Source organism: Gossypium hirsutum, chromosome A08 (genome assembly GCF_007990345.1).
Source record: "Gossypium hirsutum isolate 1008001.06 chromosome A08, Gossypium_hirsutum_v2.1, whole genome shotgun sequence".
NCBI lineage: Eukaryota > Viridiplantae > Streptophyta > Magnoliopsida > Malvales > Malvaceae > Gossypium > Gossypium hirsutum.
The window spans coordinates 2,673,837-2,699,383 of record NC_053431.1 but is presented as its reverse complement, the minus strand read 5'-3'; the positions used below and the strand labels follow the sequence as shown (position 1 = coordinate 2,699,383).

Genomic DNA, 25,547 nt, shown 5'->3' with positions numbered 1-25,547 from the left:
GTTTGAGGATGTCTAATGCAAATATTATGAACATTTGAAGATATAATGTCTACAATATTGAAAGATTATCTCAAAACTTATCAACCCTGAAATTTTGCATTACTTAAATTGAAAATATCAAAGAATAATTCCCAGAAAGCAAAAAGAATGCAGTAAGATAACAAACTCAGCAAATGGCAAACCTCCATATGAATATATATATATAATCATGTGATGGCCATAAGAGAAACATACTTACAGTACTACCCAGAGCTGCAGAAGAAACCTTGGATGATATTTACATGATATATGGGTTATAGCTTCTTCCCAGGAGAAACAAAATTTGGGGAAGCTATTTGAGTAGGAAACTAAGTAACGACCCTTCGAGTCAAGTATGCCTCTCGGAAGAAGATATGATACGCTGTAAAAACCCGAAATCAATCAGCAGGTTGCTTTGTCATTGATATAGACTCTATAAGAGGGCAAAGGCACAACGTTTCGAATTTACAGTGAAAAGAAACTTCTTGACTAGAATCTATAGGAACCATCATTCCATTTCTGTAAACAAATTTCGGATCAAATTCAACTTGTATGTTCGGAGAACTGGTGCCAACAGAGTGACAGCTACATTCCATGGGAATAACTAAACAATTTGCGGAGCTTTTGCAACGGCATCGACTCCTTTCGGGACAGTTCAATAACTTCCTGTTATTTTCATTACTCGGGTTTTCGTCAAATGCCTTGGTGACAGTTGAAAGATGATCCGCAGACAATAACGCAACTGTTTCATAAACATTATCAACTGTCCAATGGCTCTCATCTGATTTCCATTCCTTAAGCAGAACCTTTTGCATCAAACTCAGGAGGGCATGTAGGCAGCCAGAGCAGCATTGATAAAAGCATGTAACTTCTGATTCAGCTGGGAGAAGAGTTCCACTTGAAGAGAAATTGGGATCCTTTTCGTGTTCATGATCTTCATGCTCAACATCTTCAGATGTGATACTGATCCTTGTTTCAGAAGCATTAATCTGGCTGCAAGATTTCCCAGAACCAGAGAACTTTGCACCATTCAGTTCATCTGAACTACAGAACCCATTCTTAGAAGGAACAGATTCACTGGGTGCAAATCCATTACATTGTTTAGAAGACCGAGGATCTCCCACAAGGGTAGGATTTATAGTAGTTACTGACTCACTTAGAGTAGGCATTGTCCCGTTTTGCTTGCCTACACAAACCAGCTCATCGACCACAGAATAGTTACGATGCTCCATTGAAATAGTATTACCACTGAGACCTACATTCATTACCGCACCTTCCACTGCAACAACTTTACCCTCATCACTAGGAGTACAATCATCATCTATCTTGTTCGTGTCAATGGAATCTATATTTTGAGCACTTAATTCTCCATCAACCATAGGATTTCTAGTACTTCCAGACACACACAAACTAGGATTTGTGGCAGTCTGCTCATCTACATGTGCAACTGGTATGTCAGCCAGAGTACAATTAAGATGTTCTTCGGAATCAGTATTACCACTGAGGCCTATCCCTAGTATGGCTTCTTCAAAAAGTTTCACTTTTCCATCATTGTCATCCTTTTCTTTCAAGTCAATGAAATCGCTATTTTGCACAGTGGATTCATTAATTTTTGCACCTGGACCTTCAGATTCAGGGAAACTTTTCGGTCCATATTCCTTAATTCTATCTGTATCATTCACATGTATAGAATAATTACCTTGAGATCCCAAAGCATATGGATTGGGGCTTGATGCTTTTATTTGAAGATCCTGATCCAAACTGCAAATGAATCAAATCTCTTGTTAGATTATAATCCATACACATATATGAACCAAGACATATATATGTAATGAGAAAAGTGTACCTCTGCAGTGAATAAACCCAGCTGTTGACTATATCTTCCACATAAGCAACTTGAGACAGGATATGAACATACTGACATCTGTCTTTTCCAGTATTAACTTTGCATTAATCCACCCAACTAGTAGCTCAAGAACCTTCCGCACCTCAGAGGAAACTTCTCTGAGTGATGTATATAAGCCTCTGTATGCTGATAAACCAACGGCAACTAGACCTCTGACCAAGCCAAATTTCTCTTTGCTTTTAATGTTGCTGGACCCACAAGTTGCCTTGCCAGATGAGTTGGTGGGACGAATGATACAAGAGTTGAAAGGCCAGCCCTTCCAAGGACCACCTATTTCTGCAGAAGGACCTTCTTTAAGTTTCGATGTCACCCAGCAAAGCTCTGCAAAATGAGGGCATCGCAAAATCTGATACCCAAATGAAGTTATTGCCAGCATCAAGCTTGATTTGCCCTTCAAATTTTTACTGCTGGTTGGTGGTGTCGGCACCGTAACAGACAAATCACCATGAGGGTGTGATCCAACTTCACAAGCCAAACCATGAGATGTATTATCATTTTCTGTAGCTGCACTAGTTTGGACAGAATTTTTTCTTTTGGGACCTTCATGGACATGAGATCTTTGATGAATCAAGTGAACGAAAGATTGAAGGAGATCTCTTGATAACTCTGCAGCAGATAGTTTAACAACCATATCATGGTCGAAATCCCTGCCAAGATGCACAGTAAATCTGGGTACTGCATGCCCTAATGTAGTTTTCCGATTGCAATTTGGTAGATCACTCCTAAAAATTCCCTTATTCTATCAGGGAGCTCCAGATAGGGAGTTTCAGAAGTAGCCTGTTTGGAGATAAGAAGCACTAAGCCTTAGACATGCTTGCAAAGAAATTTACGATTAAACAAGGATCAGCTCAAAATACTAACAAGTTCATAACAATTGGCTTCATAATATCCTAAACCAAGTAAAAGGACCAAGCATGAAGTTTCAAGCACCATGTTTCAAGTTTGTATTTTAGTTTGATAAGTCAATCTATTCATGTCAAGTTTGCAGAGAACGAGCTCTACCTAATACCTTTCTCCAATGCAGTTATGTCAACTCTAAAGTTTATCTGAATCAATCAGCTTAAAAAACTGATAAGCAGTAACTATCAAATTAACCTATACTGTAAAATGGAAGAAGTTCTACTAGATAGCAAGTAGAAAAAGTGCTAATATGTCCCATCTGACACTAGACAAATCAAAGCAACCAAGGAATTGTTGAAGAAAATAGAAATAAGAAAATCAGATATCCAGAGCAAAGCAAAAACTACTTTCATTACAAAGCTCCACAAGTAGAGCCTAGATACTCAAGCAACCAAAAAAAAGAGTATTAGATCTTGCAAATAAGTAAAATGAAAATAACTCGTACCAGAATTATCAACGATGTAGACACACAAATAGATTCCACTGCTCAACAAATGAGCTCCAGCACATGAGATGCCATGAACAGCAGCTGTATCCTCTCCTGTTCTGCCAGCTCAGATTGTTGCTGAGAGGATCCATTTTCCTTTCAACAAGTGAGGATCTTCCTCCATTGGTGCTTGATGTAATGTTGAAGAGGAATTGCTCTCCTCAGCAACTTGGTAAATGGTCTCCACAGCCCACAAATCTATTCTTGGCATAAACACTACACTTGATCCCAGGCTTGCACATTTCACTGCCAATGAATTTGTAGTTTGTAAGGATTTCCCAATGAACAAGATCAACTAAACCTTTAGTCAAACATCACAAAAGAAATTGCTTTTGAGTTTAAAACACGTGGTGTGGAAGGATAGAATAAAAGCAGAAAACATGACACAAGAAGCTGAGTAGTTGCCATACATGCTCTTGAAACCCCTTACACACCACTAAGCTACCAACTAGAAGACGGAAAAGAATGATAGAGAAATATTCCTAGATTACAGAATCACTAAGTAGCCTGAACCATGACCCAAGAAGCATAGATGGCGAAAAGGTGCATCAAAATAGTATATCTCATGTTAATTAAAGAACAAACAGGAATTACTGAAGAAATAATTCTGCCTAGAACATCAAGATGAAGTATGAGGAACATACTCAAAATTTGAGTTACTCCTTGAATTAAGTCACCATGCCCTTCTTGTGCAATTGTAGCCAAATCAACTTTATGTATTTCAACATTCCCAACAAAACAGTGAAGAAGACAGGAAGCAAGATGCTTTTGGCCAGACCCTGGACAACCAGCAATTAATATTCGAAACCCTCTTTTCCTGGTTGAAGTCAAATAGGTACTTCGTGACAAACTGGAGCGTGTGCTGCCATTATGCACTATTGAATGTTCAAACTTGCCAACATCATCACTAATATCACCTACGGATGCATCATAATCAGCAAAGCTAGTCTTTCCAATTAGCATTCCAGCACATGATAGCCTACTTACTATCTGCTTAACAACCTGTCCTTCTTGAAGAAGATCACGAACATGGGACCACCAATGATCCTTGGGCAGTCCCCTTTCATGCAATGTGGAAACAATCGCACTCTCAATCACAGCACCACTTTCAGAAAGAAGGGGTGGCAACCAGAGGCGCTCATCCAAACGTAGAGAAAGAAGCAAATCAGATAATGGTTCTACCAGACAAGGAATGAGATGAGCAGGAAGAGGAGAGGCAACTAAATCTTGAGCAGCCATTCCTGCTTCTCTGCGCGAGCAAGGAGGTGGAGAACATGACAACGCTTCCAACCAATCCCTTTCCTCAACTTTGAAAGTGGGAAGAGGAACACGTTTAGCACCCAGAACTTTCTGTTCAGCAGCAGACAATATTTCCTGCAAAGGAAAATTCCTCTTCAGAGCAATAACAGCTGTTTGAGTACAAAGGGCCTGCAAATCTGCACCAGCAAACCCTACAGTCTTTCTTGCAACCCATTTCAGCAAAGAGCCAGTAACTGGTTTTGGCCATTTTTGAGTATGAAGTTCAAGGATTGCAGCCCTGTCCTCCATTGATGGCAGTGGAAAATAAATTTCTCGATCAAATCTCCCTGGCCTCCTCAATGCAGGATCAACAGCATCAGGGCGATTTGTTGCACCTATCACCACCACTGAGCCTCGGGACTTTAAACCATCCATCAGAGAAAGCAATGTGGACACAACTGAACTATGTGTCTGATCTTGCTGCCTTGTCCGACTAGGTGCTAAGCCATCTATCTCATCAAAGAATATGATTGAAGGTTGACATTTCTCAGCGACCTGGAACAAGAGCCTCAGCTGACGTTCAGCATCACCAACATATTTCCCTAAGCAGTCAGCACCTTTGCGGGCAAAATATGCAATTCGTTTATCCCCACGAGCACAAGAACCAATCAATGCTCGCACTACAAGAGTTTTACCTGTTCCAGGATAGCCATGCAAAAGAACACCTCTGGGTGGTGTAAGCCCCAGATTATCAAAGAACTCAGGATACAACAGCGGTAAGATGACAACTTCCTTCATGCAACGAATAACATCCTGCAAGCCAGCAACAGATTCCCAACCCTCAAAAGATTTTCCACTGTCAGACTCTGAACCTCCAATATAGACAGGTGCTATTCTTAACAAATCCCGATGAAGTCTCTTGCCCTCCCGTTTCAAGAACTCTTCATCCTCACCACAATTCTCCAACCATTTTTCTTCTGCTTCAATATCCTTTCGCCACGCATCATTTGATTCTTTCCTCATTTCCAACTTCATTTTCTTAGCTTTCAGTTTCTTTATCTTAGCTAAATATTGAATACCATGAGGTTGAAAAAGATGTCGATGATCAGTGCAGACTATGAGAAACTTGTGATGATCAAATATACACCCATTAGCCCTTGCACAAGGCTGCAAAAAATAGAATGCTATTGATAAGAAAGTAATATGGACATCTTCATTTGTCTCTAATGAAAACTGAAGCAAGAGAAGGGGAGGCTGTACTGAGGGAGATTCTTTGGAAAAAAGATATCAAGAAACATACCAAGTGGTATGTTTTTGGACATCGATCAACACGACATCCAATTGTTGCTCCAGGCCTCCCACATCTGGTGCATTTTAATGCTCTTCCTCTACAAAGTGCTGCCCTAACATTTTTAAGTGACCCAAGCCAGCAAAATAAACCTACAAAAAGGAACATTAGAAAAAAGGGGATATATATGCAAACAGAGAGAGTGAATATTGTTAAAAGGGGAAGTTTCACAATGGAATGGACAACAAACTATGGTACAAGACCATGGTCTATCAAAAGCCCAAAGAAGCTACAGTAACAATAGTGGACGTCCAAAATACCTTTAAAATCCTAGAGCTTATTGAGGAGGAAACAATAGTTGATAAAATCAGCATAATATGTGTAAATGCATATATGTGCATACTCAAAAATATCACGAAAAGGCAATTAATAAGCTCAAAAAAGAGGTGGAAAATAAAGCTCACCTCAGGACTCCATACAGCACACTGTTGATGAACCCAGATTCGAGCAATACCATAACGATCATTTGTAGGACCCAGGAGACGACCAAGCCACCCAGGTTCATCACCAAACCCATCCCAAATGTCATAGTTAGGTTCCTCAGAAGCTGAAGAGCTGTATGCTTCATTTTCACTATCACCAGCATCATGAACCAGCTTCTTTGGTGGTTTGCCATCAGTTGCACCACCACACAAACCACACCTCCTCCCTTGTTTGATTCGCGGCTTGCTAATTGTCTCAGCAGCTGTTTGATTTGACTCTTCTACCTTCATATCACTTTTATGCTCCAAAGTTTTTTTAGGAACCTTAAACAATCCATTATCTTTTGCATCATGAACACAACAATCTTCAACTTCCTCTGCAACGTTATGTACTTCTATAACATCCTCTCCATTTGCTCCTTCATCCTGACATTTGAACTGTTGAACTTGTTCTTCCGCCGGCTCCATGCTTTCAATTAATTCAATTACCTTAGCATTTTCTTGGTCAATGTAGCCCTCATCCAATTTCATACAATTTGATACTTCTCTATGTTCTTTGTTAATCACCTCAACCAGATTGCCATCCAACCTCTCCTCATTTCTCTGACTTATTTCATTCTCTACAACAGCTGTACCTTCCACAACCTCATCCTCATTATTTTCACTCATTTCACTTTCGAAAGCAGACACACCCTCCACTACTCCATCACCTCTAATTCCTCCTTTTTCCACCTCTCTTTCTTCTTCCTCGCAACAAATATCAACCTTCACTTCACTCCCTGAACCACTAGCCGCCTTAACCCTCCCCAGCCTCTTGGATTTAACAACCACCATTTCCCTATCACTCATTTGACCCTCCTCTTCCATTTCGTCCTCCTCCTCATCATCATCATCATTTTCATCCTCCTCCCCCTCCTCCTCGTCCTCCTCATTCCCACCTACATCCTCAAAAAGCTTCCTGCTACTAGACAGAACTCTGTCCTCCATCTTCACTTTGACACTCGCATTCCTTCTCCTTGTCCTCAACCTTGACGTCCAACTCCCCAGAGTCAGTACCTCCCTCATCCGTTCCTCCTCCTCCTCCTTCACACTTCCTAACCTCCTCTTACCCCGACCAGACCTCCCACTCTTCCCAACCTTTTGCCTTTTCTTCGGAGGCCTAGGTGACACATCCAAAATAACAGGCGCTCTCCTGACCCGTGAGCTCCTACGGAGTTCCAAATCCACACTCTCTGGCCCTTCAACATCATCCCCCTTATTTCCTTCTCTATGGTTCCTATTATACTCTTCTTCACATATTGCATCTAATCTCTTACGCTTCGTTTGAAGCCTAGTACCCGTTTTTTTCCCACAACCCCTCTGTTTCGATGAAGAAACCGAGGTCGGTGTTAATTGCATGACCACCAACCCCCCACAAGTTAATATGTAAAACCTCTAATTTATATACCAAAATATTCCTAAACTTCCATAAAACATTGCATATAATATTAATCGAAAAGATTTAGGCAAATGAGTATTCAACTAATGATCCATATTTCAGTTTTCCCAATTGGGTGCTTCTATAAACCGATGATATTTGAAGACAGATACAAATCGTTGGAACTCGGTACTTAACTCACCAGGGCGTACGCTGAATTGGATCGTTCCGTACTGAAAATCGAAAATAAAGCGAAACCCATTAACTACAATCGCTTAGAAACCAATTTAGTAGAAAATCATTTGCAGTTTGAGGGGCTTCAAGTTTTGGGTTTCTTTTCAGGTGAAGGATGAGACTTAGGGCATAAGGTTTTAGAGAAGGGAAAATACTAAGGCATTTTATACTAGTGAAATTTTTTGTTCTATTAATCTTCACGCGCCTGAAAAGGTAGTGAATTAAATTAAATTAAATTTATAATTATTATATAAAATTAATAATTTACATTATAAAAAATTAATAATATTCCACTATTAATTTAAATACTATACATTAAATAATTAATATAAATATATTTTAAATATGTGAATATATCAAATTTTATATAGAACAAATATTATATGTGAATTTTATAAATATATAACACTTTATATTTTAAAACCACTATATATTTTATTCAATTGAATTAAAATCACGAGTAAATTCAACATTAACTTAATTAGGTAATAATAAAAAATTAATTATTTTATAAAATAAATTGTATTATTTTAAAGGTGTTTTATCATTTTATATATTTTATATAGAAAAATATACACGTATCAAAACCTCATTTATTATTTATATCAATTTCTATAAAAAATCTCAAGATTTTTAAAAAAACAAAAAAAATCTCTATTTTATTAAATTGTTACATAATTTTTAACCATAAAGAAATTCACATTTTTCCAAAAAAACCCAAAAAAAAAAGTAAATTTGATTTATTTTTTATAAAAATATTTAAAAATTGTATCAAATTAAAATTTTCAAATCACATTTTTTATTTATTTATTTATTTATTTATTATTTGATCAAAGAGGCCATTTTGGATTGTTAATTAAATAGGAGTGGGACGTACGCGTTTGATTGATGAGTGGGGATATTTGTAAAATCAGTTATTTTTCTTTTTCATTTTTTTAAATTTTTGCTACCAGAAAGGAAGAATTGCCGCCAAAAATATTAGATTTGTTTTTGATAGAAAATACCAAAAAGTAGGGGAAATATGTAGGTCAAAATATGATATTAGTCCACGTATTTCTATAGATTTTGAGATTTAGTTCGTATATTTTAAAAGTTAAAAAGCTAATCCTTTTATTTTCTCGATTTAAAAATCTTATTCTAATTATTATTGTTGCTGCTAATTTCTATTAAAACTCAACATGTTTATTCTTCGTCAATTATATTTCAGGACTAAATTTCATAGTTTATCAGATTTAATTATCCAAATCTATCACTTGAAAAAGATCTACCAATTATGAATTTTGATTGACTAAATTATAAAACAAAATTATCGCAAGTGATATCCCTCCAAGAGACAACGATATCATGTTAAAGCTCTAGTAAATGTTATTTATAAAAATTTTTAAATATTAAAATTTCTAAAATAAATTGTAATTTTTTAAGATTTTTTGGATGATGATGTCTTGATAACATCATCGTATAACATGTGGCAGTATATGATTGGTTGACTATCCCAATAAACTAACTTTTAAAGGACTAGACTGTGAACATCTTATAACAAGACCAAAATGGGCTAAAAACACTTTAAGGACCAAAGTGGAAAAAGAAGTATACTTTAGGGACTAAAGTATGCATTAAACCCAGAAAAACAAATTCGTGGAGTTCACTGGGAATACGGTTTTAAGGTACAACGGCTCCTTGGAAGAGAATCACTAATTTTAAAAAAATACCTTTTAAAATAGTAAAAATACAATTTTAATTTTCATCATGTGAGACGCACATGTTCATTGTGTTTTATCCAAAATATGTATTTCTTTTATAAATCTTAATATATATAAAAGTAGGAGTTTTAAAAAAATTTCTTTTCAGATTCTTGCTCAGCGATATCAGCCTCCAGGCTGGCTATCGCATGCCTTTTTCCTCTCTCATCACCCCTTTCTTTTTTTTTTTTCTCATTCACTACATACGTCTTATCTCTTTTCAGTTTGCAGATCTATTTTGTGGGTATTTTTGTTGTCTTCACAAGTTGTGATAGACAAATGACGGTGCTTGTCGTCCGTTAAAACTCCATCGGCCACCAGCAATTTTTCTTGGAAAGCGAATGGTTCTTCGTCAACTTCTTGATTTGTTTCTGTTTTGAGAGTATTTCATAATTATAAATAATTTTACGTATGGATTTGGACCAATGTTGTCTAAAGTTTTATATGTTTTTTTGTTTGTTTTTCCATTGTTTAATAAGTCTTCGGTTTTAAAAATTTTTGTTTGCTCTTGTAACACGAGTCTTGCTTATGCATGTAATCTTAGTTTTACAAGTGATTTTAATGATAATTTTGTTTTCGTCCTCTCTAGTTTGGTGAATACTTTTTTTGTCGATTTTTTATCATAACTTTGAGCCATTCGGGGTTGATTTCCTTGTATTAAGTGCTTACAATCACTCCAAATTTATCGTGCTTGAATTGTGACAAAATCAATTGTCAACATGTCATAATGTTCTATTGATGCTAAATCTAAAGCCTTTGTTGTGTTGATTGAACTTGTCATTCACCATATACGACGAGTGTTTGTTATTATTTTCTCTCCGAATTATATGTTACATTCATTAAATGAATTAATAAATTTACCTTCTAAAACAAAAATTCTTTTCATAATATTATTAAATTCATATTTAAAAATAATTATAATATTTAATTTAAAAAAATAACTGTAAAAATTATACATTTAAATAATTACACCGATAATTACATATTTAAAAATAATTAAATTTTAAGTTAATACCCCTTATTTTCCAAAATATGATATTTTTTATATAAATCTATAATCTATAATATATATATAAGTCCTTTGACTGTTGTTTAAAAATTTTGGTGCGATTCATGCCACGTGTTACTTCATTACAGGTCCATATGTTAAACGCGTCATAAATTAACGTGGTTAGGATTGGTACCAAAATATCAAATGGATAGAAAGTACATGTACTAAAATGAATAAATTAAAACTACAGATGCCACATTGACAATTTCATTAAAAGTATAGGGGTAAAACTTGGCTTTATCCCAATCCTTAGTTGCACCTCAGGTTCCCGGTTTCTCTGTTTATGCAAGATAAACCCGCCACGATTTATGTGATAAAGCTTAGTATAAGCAGAAAAATTAAAATGTTATGAATAATATTGAGATAATCTAATAAATTATTTTCTGTGTATAAAAACATTTAAAATTTATTTATGAAAAAGTAAAATGTCGAATTTAGATATGATGTTGTAAAATATAAAATTTAATGGGAGGATAAAAAAGTAACTTCATTGAAAATTAATTTTTTGAAAACCAAAAGCTAAATATTTTAATTTTTTGGTTTGGGTTAAAATTCCAATTTAAAATCAATGTTTGATTTGGAAAGCTCCTTATTCATTAAATTTTTTGATTTAAAATCAAAATTTAAGATGAAAAATATATAAATAGTTGGGTTACTCAAAGTCCAACTCAGCTCGAAATGTGTAATTATTTTTTTGTTTAAGTCTGACCCAATTTAAGAAAAGTAAATCGAGTCCGACTCGGTCTATCTATATTTGATTTTTTTATATTAAGTTTCAAATTGTATTTTACCTCTTCTATTAAAAAATTGATAAATTACTATCTTTATAATTGACCTTATGATAATAATGGAAAGAAGAAAATAAGAAAATATTGTATGTTATGTTTTTGTTTTTGTTTTTATTTTCATGTAATTAATGTGTTATAAATATATAAATTTATATTTTAATAATTTATTTTGTGAATAACTTTAGGAGGATGTCATACGCTTTATTATTATTATTTTGGGGGTTTTTTATTAGGTTAAAATTTGTCATTAGTCCCTATAGTTTGTAAAAATTGTGAATTCATTATTGTACTTTAACTTGGTCACTTTTAGTTTTTATTCAATCATTACTAAACGATAACTAATAAATTTATTAAATTCTATTATTTTTAAAATATGGTACATCAAATATGTTATTTTATGTGTAATACCATGCCAGTTTATTATAGGCTTATTAGTAAAAAAAAGAAGAAGAAGCAATTAAGCTCTTAACAAAATTTAGCACCCAATTGAGCCCTTAAAAATGAAAAATTAGTCTATCAAGCTCCTCCGTTAACATTGATCAAGTTTAATTGTTAAAAGTTGTTGATGTGGCTGACAATTAATCTAATGGTGACATGTAGCGACCACTTATACATCATCAAATGCCACATCAATAACTATTTTTTAAAAGTAAAAAAAAATTCCTAAAAAGATATTTTAAATTTGAATTGCTTTTGACTCAAATTATTGCTTAATAAATATATATTTTTAAAAATAATTTTTAATAAGTTTTCGATACTTTTTAAAATAATTATTAAAAAAATACAATTAGGGTGAACCTAGACAACCATTTTTCCAGGTTCAAGATTTGATTTCTAAATAGTTATTTTCTAAAAAATATATTTATTTTTTAGGATTCTTTATTTTTAAAATATATTTGTTGATGTGGTATAGTAACCACCATATGTCATTGTTCGATTGGTCAGTCAACCGTTAGTAAAACTTAACAACCAAACTTGGTCAACGTTAACGAAGGGGCTTGATTGTTTAATTTTTTTTATCTTTAAGGGCTCAATTAGGTGCTAAATTTGATGAGAGCTTAATTGATTTTTTTGATTTTTCAATGAGCTTTTTTTTACTAATAAACCTTATTTCTATATATTACTCACAAAAAGTCCAATTAATGGATTAATAACCATTGTCATTTGCGTCAATATTGAAATTTCAAAATTTGAAATGTATAGGGATTTAGAATAATTTGATTGAAGAATATGAATCAAACCTATAAGTGTACACATACTGCAAGATAGAGTTGTCCATGGGTTGGGCCCTAACAAAATTTTAGGCCCGAGCTCAGCTTGTATTAGTTTTTTTTATTTTATTTTTTATAGAAAAAATATATAATACACCAAATACACTAAAAATATTAAAATAAATGTTTCCCAACAAATTAAAAATAAATTAAAATAATCTTTATACTTAAATAACATTAAGAAAAGTGAAACTTAACAAGCAAATGCCTCTAAAATAGTAGCAAAATTAACAATAAAACAAATGTTATACAATATCCAAATATTAACAACAATATAATAGTAATATAATAGTGAAATGGTAGTAAAACAGTGACAAAAAGTCGAAAAACATTAGCAAAAACAACAAAATTTTTTAAATGTGGGTTGGGTTGGGCCCGAGCCAAAAAACTTTACCCAAAACTCGATCCGTTTTCTAAACGAGCCTTTTTTTTTACCCAAACCCATTTTTCGCGTCTATATTTTTATTTAACCCCCCCCCATTTTTTAGGCAGTCCAACCCATGGACAACTCTAGTATAAGATAAGCGATTAAATTTAACCAAACAGATTTAATTACTACTATTTGGGTCAAGATTAAAATTTTAAAATTCGAAGAGTACAAAGATTAAATCAACAATTTTCGCAAAATACAGGGACTAATAGCAAATTTAACCTTACTATTATTATTATTTTATTTTATATTTTAATTACTAATGTTTAAAATATTACATTTTCATCACTTACGTTAACGTGTTGTAACATTTTAGTCACTAAGCCATTAATTGTCGTTAACGGTGTAACAATATGACGTGACACGTTAAATCCTTCAAACAAAAAATTTAGATTAAATTATACAATTAGTCCCTATATTTTTTTCGTTTGGAGCTAAAATTTAACCTAAATTTTTTATTCGAAATGACTATTTAACGTGCCATGTTAGCTTACCATTACACTGTTAATGGCATTAACGCTCAGTGACTAAAATGTTACAATATGATAACATAAGTGTCGAAAATGTAAAGTTACAAACATAAGTGACTAAAATATAACTCGAGACAAACAAAAGTGACTATTTTAAAGTTTTCCCTTTTATTTTTACAAAACAATTATGGTAAGTATGGTACAAAAATAGTAATAATATAAATTCTGGATAAGGCAGTCCCTCTATATTTAGCTTCCAAAAACTCTGTCAAAGAAAAAAAAGAGGAAACAGTTGAGAGCTTTCCAGGATCTTATCGTTTACAGACCAGAAAACCAGTTTTGATGGCAACAAATGATTATGAAAGTGTGTTGAAGATGTTGGAGGAAATAACAACAAATGCTCGACAAATCCAAGAGCAGTTATTGGATGAAATACTGAGAAAAAATGCTGAAACTGAGTATTTACAGGGATTCCTCCATGACCAAACCGACAAGCAACTCTTCAAAAAAAATGTACCCATTGTTACTTACGACCATATCAAGCCTTACATTGATCGTATTGCTAATGGGAAGGCATCATCTGATATACTTTTAGTTGAACCCCTCATTGGGTTCTCATTAAGGTATGGATTTTCTGTGATTTCCGTCTCTGTTTTTCCGTTGTGTTTTACCCTTTTTTTTCTTTTTTTCTTCTGTCATGTGTTTGATTAAATGCAGCTCCGGGACTTCGGGTGGGCAGCCAAAGCTGATACCTATCACGGCTGAAAGTGTTAACGTAACGGCGGCATTGGGTAACTTGCACCTATCTTTGATGATCAAGTAAGTATGATTTATGCACTGAAAGTGATAGATTAGTAGATTGAAACATGGAACATAGCTAAGTTATTTCGGGTGCTTGTAAAGTTCATTGATTTCTTCTTGATGAATGAGATTAGAGACATGATTTTTTAAGAAGTTAGTTGTTTTCAATTAGACGAGTCGGGGAGTCGGGACAAAATAAAATTTTAGACTTATTTTCTATGTTAAAACCTAGTCGACTAAAATTTTATCTAAATTTAGATTTAAATAAAAATGCTAAACATTAAAATAAATATTTTTCAATAAATTAAAAATACAATAAAAAAAAGTTTTATTTTAAAATAATAATAAAATTAACAACAAAACAACAATTATACAAAATAAAAACAATAAAAATATAAAAGTAAAATGACAGTAAAAATAAAATTAAGTAAATTCGGGTTAAGTCAGGGCAAAAAATTTTACCCAATGCTAGACCTATTTAGAAAACGGACCTTATTTTTGTTAAAATTCATTTTTTAGTTTTATATTTTTATTTAAATCCTCTCATTTTTCGGATGAATCTTCAAGTCTAGGCGAGTGCGCGGGTGATTATCAAGTCTATATCCAACTCACCCCTGAGTTTGAAAAATATAGGTATCTTATATATGTTATGTTGGTGGCTTGAAATATTGGTGAGTTTGTCTCATCTTCAAAAGAAAATGAAAACAGGAGCCTGTGTAGTGTCTTTATACGGTATAAAAAAAAAAGTTGATGCGGTAAAAGCTCTCAAGTTCAGGCATAAAGTGATTTAACACCAAATGAATTATGTAGCATCAATCGTTTTTGGTTTCCATCCTGTTAGATCTTCCTGATACATTGTTGCTGAAAGCCCCCCCCCCCTTTCCTTTTGGTTACTGGCATAGGAACAGCTCTGAAGAGCTTTTACAACAGCAGAGTCCTAAAACTAACCACTTCGGTTTATCCATTTATAGGCACTTTGGTGACCTAAGCCAAGTTGGTAAAAGAATGGAACTTTTGTTTGCCAAACCAGACGTTGAAACGCCTTGTGGCCTCAAGGCAAGTGCAGTCACAACGAGAGCATTCAAGGAGACTAGCTTTCAAGCCATTTTGCCCAAGCTTTACACTAGCCCTTATGAGACTATCTTTTGCCCGGGCACCAAACAAAGCACGTACTGTCAGTTACTTTTTGGTTTAATACAACGTGATGAGGTCGTGGTGATTGGCTCAATCTTCGCAGCTACGGTTTTAAGAGGTATCAAGTTCATAGAAAATAACTGGCGAGAGCTATGCTCTAATATAAAAACAGGTAAAATAAGTGATTGGATCACCGACTCGGGATGCAGAAAAGCAGCATCATTGATCTTGAAGCCTAATCCCAAATTGGCTGACTTGCTAGAAGACATATGTAGTTGTAAATCATGGGAAGGAATAGTGAGAAAGCTATGGCCTAGAACAAAGTACATTGGTACCGTATGTACAGGTGCCATGCTACAATTTACTGCAGAACTTGAGTTCTATTGTGGTGGGCTACCATTAGTGTCAGGTTTTTATGCTTGCTCGGAAGGTGCCATCGCGATCAACTTAGAACCTCTATCTAAACCTTCAGATGTCTCTTACACAGTCCTCCCCAATACGGTTTACTATGAATTCCTTCCGATCAAAGAAGACTGTGTTACAGATTCTCAAAACCAGGTTCAGTTACACACGTCTCGCCATAAAGATACCGAAACTGTTGATCTTGTAAACGTGAAGCCTGGTCAATGTTATGAAATTCTTGTCACATCTCCTACAGGTAACATTATCCTCAAAACTCTTAAATCACAAGCCGAATTCATTCAAATGCCATGTCCTAACACATGATATAATGATCGAAACTTTTCAGGATTATATCGATATAGAGTCGGAGACATTATTAAGGTGACCGGTTTCCACAACAATACACCTCAGTTCCAATTTGTTGGGAGGCAAAACGTTGCTCTAGGCGTCGATATGGAAAGAATAAGTGAAGCAGACATCTTAAAGGCAGTGGCAGAAGCAAAGGCACTTCTCGAGCCGCTCGGACTCATCTTAACAGAATACACTAGCTACGGTGATACATCTTCAGCACCAGGTCACTATGTCATATTCTGGGAGATTAAGCCAAAAAAAGACAACAAAAACAAGAACGGTAAAGAACTTGACCCAAAGGTAATGGAACAATGTTGCTCTAAAATGGAAGATTCATTGCATTTTACATATAGAATGTATAGGAAGGAAAACATAATTGCAGCTTTGGAGATTAGGGTTGTTAAACAAGGAGCTTTTGAGGCATTACTGGATTACTTTGTGTCCAATGGAGCTTCTTTGAGCCAATACAAGACACCTATTTGCATCAAAACTAAGGAAGCTTTAAATATATTGGATTCAAGAGTTATAGCCAAGTTTTTCAGCCCAAGAACTCCTATACAAGACAACTAATCCTTGCAATGTTTTCCAGAGAAAATAAAAGAACTCATTTCTTCTTAATTTAGATTATGTCTTGTGACATTTTCTTCTTTAGTATTTACTTTCATTCTAGTGTTATTATTATTTTTAAATACCTTGCTTAAAAGAAAATTTTAATTTTGATTTTTAGTACTTGTATTTTTGTTTTCTTCAATGGAAAAGGCATAGAATCAATGCAATTGATATTGTATTAGTATTGGTCATATTGATTTTTATGTTCTTATATCTTATATGTGTAGTTACTTGAAACTCTTACAAGTTAGTATTCGAATTTATATTAAGTATAATACGATACAATTATATAAAATATATAAAAAGATACTTTATATACCACAAAAATATGTGGATATAGATTTGGATATGTCTATGGCGGATATTGAAGTTACTTTATATTGAAATTAGTATGCTCTACTTACCATTCGCATCATGTTGATTACTTTATTTATGTTAAATTATAGAGTAAAAATTTGAAGATTAAAATAAAATTTAAGCAAGATTTTCATAACTAGACCGTAGTTGAATTGGCTAGGTCACTAATTCATACGGTTCAATTAAATAAATCATTAAAAATCAAAAAAATAAAAATCCGGTTCAATTGATTTTTTTAACATTGTTTAATCGGTTTGTACCAGTTTGCAAGTCAATTGATCTGATACCTCTCTTTAGATACGCCGGTCGGTTTCTGGTCTAACAATCGGTTTGGTTCGGTTCAAACATCATAACTCTAAGTTTTTACACTTCGTAAATTTGCAATTTCGTTCTACTTTTAATTTTGAAAATTTAATCTCTCTACTTATTAAATTTAAATCCGCTTTCAATTTATATATATATCATATAATATTTTAATTGAATAAAAAATAAAATTAACTATTTGAGATAATTAATAACATTTTAAAAATAGAAAAATTATATTATATTAAAAATTTAAATTTAAATTTAAAAAGATAAAATGATAAAGAAAAAAGCGTGAGGAAGATACATTGCGCTTCTGTTCACGTGCGGTCCAAAATAGATTTCAAAGTCAGATAAAAACCAAAACAGATAGGGTTTGCCAGGATCTAATCGTTTACAGACCAGAAAACCAGTTTTGATGGCAACAAATGATTATGAAAGTGGGTTGAAGATGTTGGAGGAACTAACAACAGATGCTCAACAAATCCAAGACCAGTTATTGGGTGAAATACTGAGTAAAAATGCTGAAACTGAGTATTTACAGGGATTCCTCCATGGCCAAACCGACAAGCAACTCTTTAAAAAAAATGTACCCATCGTTACTTACGAACATCTCAAGCCTTATATTGATCGGATAGCTAATGGGGAGGCATCATCTGATCTACTTTTAGTTGAACCCCTCATTGGGTTCTCTTTAAGGCATGGATTTCTCTCTGTTTTCCATTGTGTTTCCCTTCTTCTTTCTTTCGTTTCTTTAATCCTAAGTCTATCATGTGTTTGATTAAATGCAGCTCTGGGACTTCGGGTGGGCTGCCGAAGCTGATACCTACCACGGCTGAAAGTGCTCACATAACGGCGACATTTAATAAGTTGTACCGGTCTTTGATGATAAAGTAAGTATAATTTGATTTATACACTGATAGCGTGATAGATTAGTAGATTGAAACATGCGACATTGCCATCTTATTCCAGCTTCTTGTAAAATTCATTGTTTACTTGTTGATGAATAAGTATAGGGTGTAATTGAACCAAATCCAAATATGGGCAAGCTTGAGTTAAATCAAATATCTATCTTAGCTAGGGGTTGGCTTGAGATATAACCATTAAACTAGTTTATCAATTTTTATATTCGAACTGGTATAAATTTGTACCTATTCAAGTTGGAGTTTAAGCTCGACTTGATAATTAAGCTTAGTCTTAATGATGTATAATTAAGCTCAACTTCAGCTCGATCCATAGCTTAATCTACGCTAAATAATTATTGAACCAAGTTCAAGTATTTTTCGAGTTAAACTTGAATAGCATGGTAGTATTAGTGTCTCATTTACACCCCTAAATGAGTCTAGAGAAATGATCCTTTCAAGGCCTTCTAAATATATGAAAATTTTATAAAAATTACTAGTATCCAATTTACACCCGAGTTTGAATAACACAAGTTTCTTAAGCTCTATTTATTTAACTGAAAATGGTTTTTGAAAAATATTTTCTGCATTTTTCCGTATTTATTTCATAGAAAACATTTTGACCAACTGAAAATAACTTGTAGGTCAACAAAAAATAAGCCATCTTTCTTGTAAAATGACTTAGAATTTTTTTTTAAATGAAAGTCATTTTACCAGAAAGAATCTTTCTTGTAAAATGACTTAAAAATTTTTTTTAAATGTAAGTCATTTTACCAGAAAGAACTACTTTATGAATGATTTTATTTTTATATAAAAATTAACCTAAGTCAAACTTAATAATATTATTATAATAATTTTTTATTTTTATTTTAAAAAATATTTAAAATTAATAAAATATTAATATAAAATATTATAATTTTCAATATTATTAAACATACATATTTAATTATCTATATCTAATCATATAAATTATTAATATAAATTATTATTTAAATAAATTATTTAATATTTCAATTTTATTTTAATAATAAATATTTATGATAATTTTAAATATATTAATAATAAATGTTTTATATTATAAAGGTTAAAATATGTCATAAGTCTATGTACTCTTCACAAATTTGGAATTTAGTCTCTGTAATTTTATTTTAAAAAATTTAGTCTTTTTACTTTTCAAATTTGATAATCAAGTCCAATTGTTAACATCGTTAAATTTTTTGTCAATTTTGTTTATGTCACATTTTTAAATAAAAGATACTCGGAACTTTATAGTGAACATGAATTTAACAAAATATTTTTAATAATGGTAACAGTTGAACTTGAATTTTGATATCTAAAAGTAGGACTAACCCAAAAATAAAAGTATATGGACTAAAATTTAAATTTATGAAGAGTACAATAATTTATGACATATTTTAATTTAGTATAAAAATATGATTGTTTTAATTATATAAACTTGAATATTTGTTTAAATAATGCTTAGCTTCATTTGTCCCTTACAACTCTAATCTCTCAATATGTACTCTCATATATGTAATATATATAATTTAAATTAAGTTTTAATTAAGGATTGTTTATTATTAAGTTTATATATGAAATTGATTATCAAATATTTTCGATTGTTAAAAGGAAATTGCAGTGTAATATTTTATAACAAATATATTTATGTCATGTTTGTTTTAAAAAAAACAATGGAAAATATAAATTTATAAATATAAAATAAACTTAATTAAACAATTGAAATATAAGAAAATTTCAAATATATGTTTGTTTCATTGAAAACAACTTTTATGAAATATTTTTAGGAAATCTGTCGAACAACAAAAATATATTTTACACATATTCATTTGAACACCAAAAAATCATTTTTCAGAAGTTATTTTCAATAAATCAAATGGAGGCTTATGTTGGTGGCTTGAAGTATTGGTAACTTTGTCTCATGTTCAAAAGAAAAACGAAAACAGGAGACTGTTTAGTGTCTATATATGGTTGTTGGCTTTGGTTTAGGGCCTAATATATTGGCTGTTAGAATGCATACTGGTACAGTCACTAGTTATTTTCTTTCATTTTCTAGGTACAAAAGCTCTTTAATTTTCATAGATTTGTTGGTTGCTTATACATTGATGAACTTGACTTGAAGATATTTGTGAACTTGAAATTCATGCTTATGCATTTCATTCTCGTAACTTATATGGGAAATGAAATTCAAGTCCAGAATTTCTAAACGTAGCATAAATTGTTTTTGGTTTCCATCCTGCTGGATCTTCCTGAGACATTGTTGCTGAAAGCCCCTCTCGTTTTGGTTATTGGCATAGAAACAGCTCTGAACCGAGTACTAAAACTAACCACTTCGGTTTTATCCATTTACAGGCATTTTGGTGACATAAACCAAGCCAGTAAAAGAATGGAACTTATGTTTGCCAAACCAGATGTCGAAACTCCTTCTGGACTCAAAGCAAGTGCAGTCTCAACACGAGCATTCAAGGGGAGTAGCTTTAAAGCTATTTTACCCAAGCTTTACACTAGCCCTTTTGAGACTATTTTTTGCCCGGACACCAAACAAAGCATGTACTGTCAAATACTTTTTGGCTTAATACAACGTGATGAGGTCGTCATGATTGGTTCAATATTTGCATCTACGGTTGTAAGAAGTATCAAGTTCTTAGAAAATAACTGGAAAGAGCTATGCTCTAATATAAAAACCGGTCAAATAAGTGAATGGATCACTGACTCGGGTTGCAGAAATGCAGCATCATTGATGTTGAAGCCTAATCTAGAATTGGCTGACTTGATAGAAGACGTATGTAGTTGTAAATCATGGGAAGGAATAATCAGAAAGCTATGGCCTAAAACAAAGTACATTGGTACCGTATGTACGGGTGCCATGCTACAATATACTGCAGAACTTGAGTTCTATTGTGGTGGGCTACCATTAGTGTCAGGTTTTTATGCTTGCTCGGAAGGTGCCGTCGGGATCAACTTGGAACCTCTATGTAAACCTTCAGATGTCTCTTACACATTTCTCCCAAATACGGTTTACTATGAATTCCTTTCGATAAAAGAAGACTGTGTTACAGATTCTCAAAACCAGGTTCAGTTAAACGCCATGTCTCATCATGAAGATACCGGACCTGTTGATCTCGTAAACGTGAAGCTTGGTCAATGTTATGAAGTACTTGTCACATCTTCTATGGGTATGATTTCCTCAAACTCTTAAATCATAAGCCGAATTCATTCAAATGCCATGTCCTAACACATGATATAATGATCGAAACTTTTCAGGATTATATCGATATAGAGTCGGAGACATTATTAAGGTGACCGGTTTTCACAACAATACACCTCAGTTCCAATTTGTTGGGAGGCAAAACGTTGCTCTAGGCGTCGATATGGAAAGAACAAGTGAAGCAGACATCTTAAAGGCAGTGGCAGAAGCAAAGGCACTTCTCGATCCGCTTGGACTCATCTTAACAGAATACACTAGCGACGGTGATACATCTTCTACACCAGGTCACTATGTCATATTCTGGGAGATTAAGCCAAAAGAAGGCAACAACAACAACAAGAACGGCAAAGAACTTGACCCAAAGGTAATGGAACAATGTTGCTCTAAAATGGAAGATTCATTGCATTTTACATATAGAATGTATAGGAAGGAAAACATGATTGCAGCTTTGGAGATTAGGGTTGTTAAACAAGGAACTTTTGAGTCATTAATGGAATACTTTGTGACCAAAGGAGCTTCTTTGAGCCAATACAAGACACCTATTTGCATCAAATCTAAAGAAGCTTTAAATATATTGGATTCAAGAGTTATAGCCAAGTTTTTCAGCCCAAGAACTCCTATACAAGACAACTAATCCTTGCAATGTTTTCAAGAGAGAAAAAAACTCCTTTGTTGTTGTTAATTTAGGTTATGCCTTGTGACTTAATATTACTTTGTTTCCATTTTCCAATGTTATTTGTTTTAAGCCTCTAGCTTAAACAATTTTATTGTTATTCTTATTAGTTGTACTTTTGTTTTCTTCAATGGAAAAAGGTAGAGAGTTGGTGCAAGAGGCATTGTATTAGTATCGGTATTGACCGTATTGGTTAGTACATTCTTATATTTAGATTTGTTCATAGGTAAGATTATTTATCCAAGGTTGGCTCGAAATTTGAGAGAGTTTAGGCAAAAACGTTATGCCTAAAATGGGTTTGGGTAAAAACAAACTTATTTTCCATATGGGTCAAATTCAGATTTGAACATTTAAAACTGGAGCCTAGCTTTGATTTGGCCCATTTTTTAAAAGTTTTTAATGTTTTATATTATGTGATTTATAACACATAAAAATTAAATTTGTAGTAATATATAATACTATTATATTGTAAATATTAAAAAAATATTAAGATAATTATATATAATTTTTTAATAAATAAAATATATAAATTTTTAAATATTAAATCAAAATAATATAAATATATATTTTTAAAAATTTAAAAATAATATGGATGGGCTTAAATGGGCTTGTGATTGTCATTTGTAAAAATTGATGGGCTTGGATAAAATATTAGGCCCATATTTCAAGTCAATCCGAGCTAGGGCAAGCATAAACTATATTAATATCATATAGTGGTCCAACTCGAACTTAACTCTGCTCATGAACACCTCTACTTATATCTATAATTTACTTGGAATCTTTACAAGATGATCCTCGAATTTGTATTAAGCAAAATACAAATATATATATATACACTAGGGTGTATAAGTTTATTATTTTAAATCATAATGTCAAATTTAATCTTTAATTTAATTTTTTTAAAAAGATTAAGTGAAAAAATTAACTTAAAAATTATCAAATTAACATGGCAAGTTTTAAATATTAGCTGTATCCTAGTAAGCCGCATAAATTATCAAAACTATGTAATTAAAGTAAATCAACTTTAATTTCGTTAATTTCCATAATATCAGTTTAATTCCTATTGATTTGCTACCGTTTTGATTCCTTTTGATTTCTTTCTCATAATTTAGGGTTTGAAAAAGCTTTCCTTGAAGCTTCTTCCCATAATTTTTCTTTCCGTTTCCTATGCATACTTATAGGTATATATATGCACCCATATATGACTTATCACACAAATCATCATATAATCATTCAATATGAAATCTCATAGATCTCTTAGCCTTTTCGTAGTGTTCATTATTTGTCTCCTCTCTTTCTCTGATGCCTATAGAAACTTCGTTGTTCTTGAATCGTCTGTGTTGCATGGACCAGCACAATCTCCCAATCATCATGGTTCAGTTGCTAGGCCAACCATGGCTCCAACATCACCACCTGTAGTTGAGCCTCCTAAACAATCATCTGTCTTACCTGGACCCTCTCCATGGCCAGCACACTCTCCCAAGCATCATGGCCATGTTGCAGGACCAGCCTTGGCTCCATCATCTCCATCACCTCTAGCTGAACCTCCTAAACAATCATCCCCAGGACCAGCATACTCTCCAAAGCATCATGGTCCGGTTGCAGGGCCAGTTTTGGCTCCTACATATCCACCACCACCACATGTAGCTGAACCTCCTAAACAATCATCTGCATCACCTGCACACTCTCCCAAGCATCATGCTCCAACATTGGCTCCTACAAATCCACCACCACCTCCCCCGAAACAATTATCTCCACCTCTACCGTCAACATCACCCCAAGATTCAACTCCATCCCCGGCCAGCGATCTCACGCCGGCTGTGCCACCTTCCAAGTCATTTGCAACTTCAACTTCTTCAAGTGTGATAGTGTTAGCAGCTAGTGTCTTATTGAGTATGGTATTTAGTACCTTTGTGGGTGTTTTTTAGAAATATTGAGTAGCTTAGTCAAATTATTCTTTCGATATTTGAAGTGTTTTAAAAGCAAATTCAAGTCATTATTATTATTTTGCACATTTATTTGTATTAATTTTAGCACTTAAATTCTATTATATTATAATTTCCTTTTTTAATTTTAATTTGTTAGTCTTGTATTCTTAAATAATATTATTTTATTATAAAAAAATGCTTTGTAATACTTTTTAAAGTAAAGATGTTTAAATCATTTTACATATAATACAGATAAGTTAATTTGAAAAAAGAAAGATATTATAAATTTTTAAAATTTTTAATTTTCATAAATAAAATTAGAATATTTTGAATTTTATAATTTAAAAATAATAATTTTCACATTTTTTTCATATATTTTATACCATAGTTTTGTTTATTAATTTTACCTAAAAATTTCAAATTAATACAATTTCTTTTCCAGTTCCTTTCAATTAAAAATATACATAAACCTTCTAATGACCCAAAAAGAAGTTTTTATACATGAGATTGGATTTTCTTGATCCTTCTTTATCAACCCTACTTATTTGCTAGAGGCAACTAAGTAATTATATCAAAATTTAATCCATTAATATTCATCTCAATTAGACCTGTTCAAAGGTCAGGCTACCCCTTGAAATTTGAGAGGATTTTAACAAAAATATTATGCCCGAAAATAAGCTTGGGCAAAAAAATTAAATTTGCTTGAAATATAAGTCGAGCTCAAACTTGAATATTCAAGGTCTAGTCTAACTCATTTTAAGTTTATAATATTTTATATTATGTTATTTTTATATATTATGTAATTTAAAACACATTAAAAAAATAAACCTATACAATGTAAATATTAAAATAATGTTAATACTATATAAAAATTTATAATAAATAAGAAATGTATAAAATTATTAAATATCAAATAAAACAATATAAATATTTTTAAAAAAATTCAAAAAATAATATAAACGGTTCTAAAATAGGCTTGAATTAGTCTTTGACCCAAACCCAACCCAACTCAACCCATAAATACCTCAAATATCGACTACTCATGAAATATTATAATTTTTTTTTATCTAAGCTAATCTCGGGCCATCCAAATTACCATTCATTAGAATAAAAAGTTATTAATAAATATTTTGTAATTAAA

The 25,547-nt window shown here is 32.7% G+C and overlaps 3 protein-coding genes and 1 non-coding gene across 4 annotated transcripts; 3 read left to right on the top strand and 1 right to left on the bottom strand.

Moving 5' to 3' along the window:
- Positions 1-75: 75 nt before the first annotated feature.
- On the bottom strand, positions 76-8,117 carry LOC107926279 (uncharacterized). The gene is made up of 7 exons (XR_005900028.1): positions 6,303-8,117; positions 5,851-5,990; positions 3,956-5,717; positions 3,270-3,557; positions 1,865-2,701; positions 1,718-1,779; positions 76-1,642 (listed from the first exon to the last, which is right to left on the bottom strand). It is a non-coding gene; the product is annotated as an uncharacterized protein (transcript).
- Positions 8,118-13,957: 5,840 nt separating this feature from the next.
- LOC107926146 (indole-3-acetic acid-amido synthetase GH3.17) lies at positions 13,958-17,208 on the top strand. The gene is made up of 4 exons (XM_016856950.2): positions 13,958-14,343; positions 14,438-14,539; positions 15,493-16,313; positions 16,404-17,208. Exons 1-4 carry the CDS (start codon positions 14,063-14,065, stop codon positions 16,976-16,978), a joined length of 1,779 nt encoding a protein of 592 aa, XP_016712439.1. The 5' UTR covers positions 13,958-14,062; the 3' UTR covers positions 16,979-17,208.
- Positions 17,209-17,959: 751 nt separating this feature from the next.
- Positions 17,960-22,635, top strand: LOC107926328 (indole-3-acetic acid-amido synthetase GH3.17). The gene is made up of 4 exons (XM_016857160.2): positions 17,960-18,376; positions 18,469-18,570; positions 20,950-21,773; positions 21,862-22,635. The coding sequence occupies exons 1-4, from the start codon at positions 18,096-18,098 to the stop codon at positions 22,437-22,439; spliced, it is 1,785 nt and encodes a 594-aa protein (XP_016712649.2). The 5' UTR covers positions 17,960-18,095; the 3' UTR covers positions 22,440-22,635.
- A 1,081-nt stretch (positions 22,636-23,716) lies between these two features.
- On the top strand, positions 23,717-24,406 carry LOC107926220 (lysine-rich arabinogalactan protein 19). The gene has a single exon (XM_016857007.2). The coding sequence runs from the start codon at positions 23,717-23,719 to the stop codon at positions 24,404-24,406; it is 690 nt and encodes a 229-aa protein (XP_016712496.1).
- Positions 24,407-25,547: the final 1,141 nt, after the last annotated feature.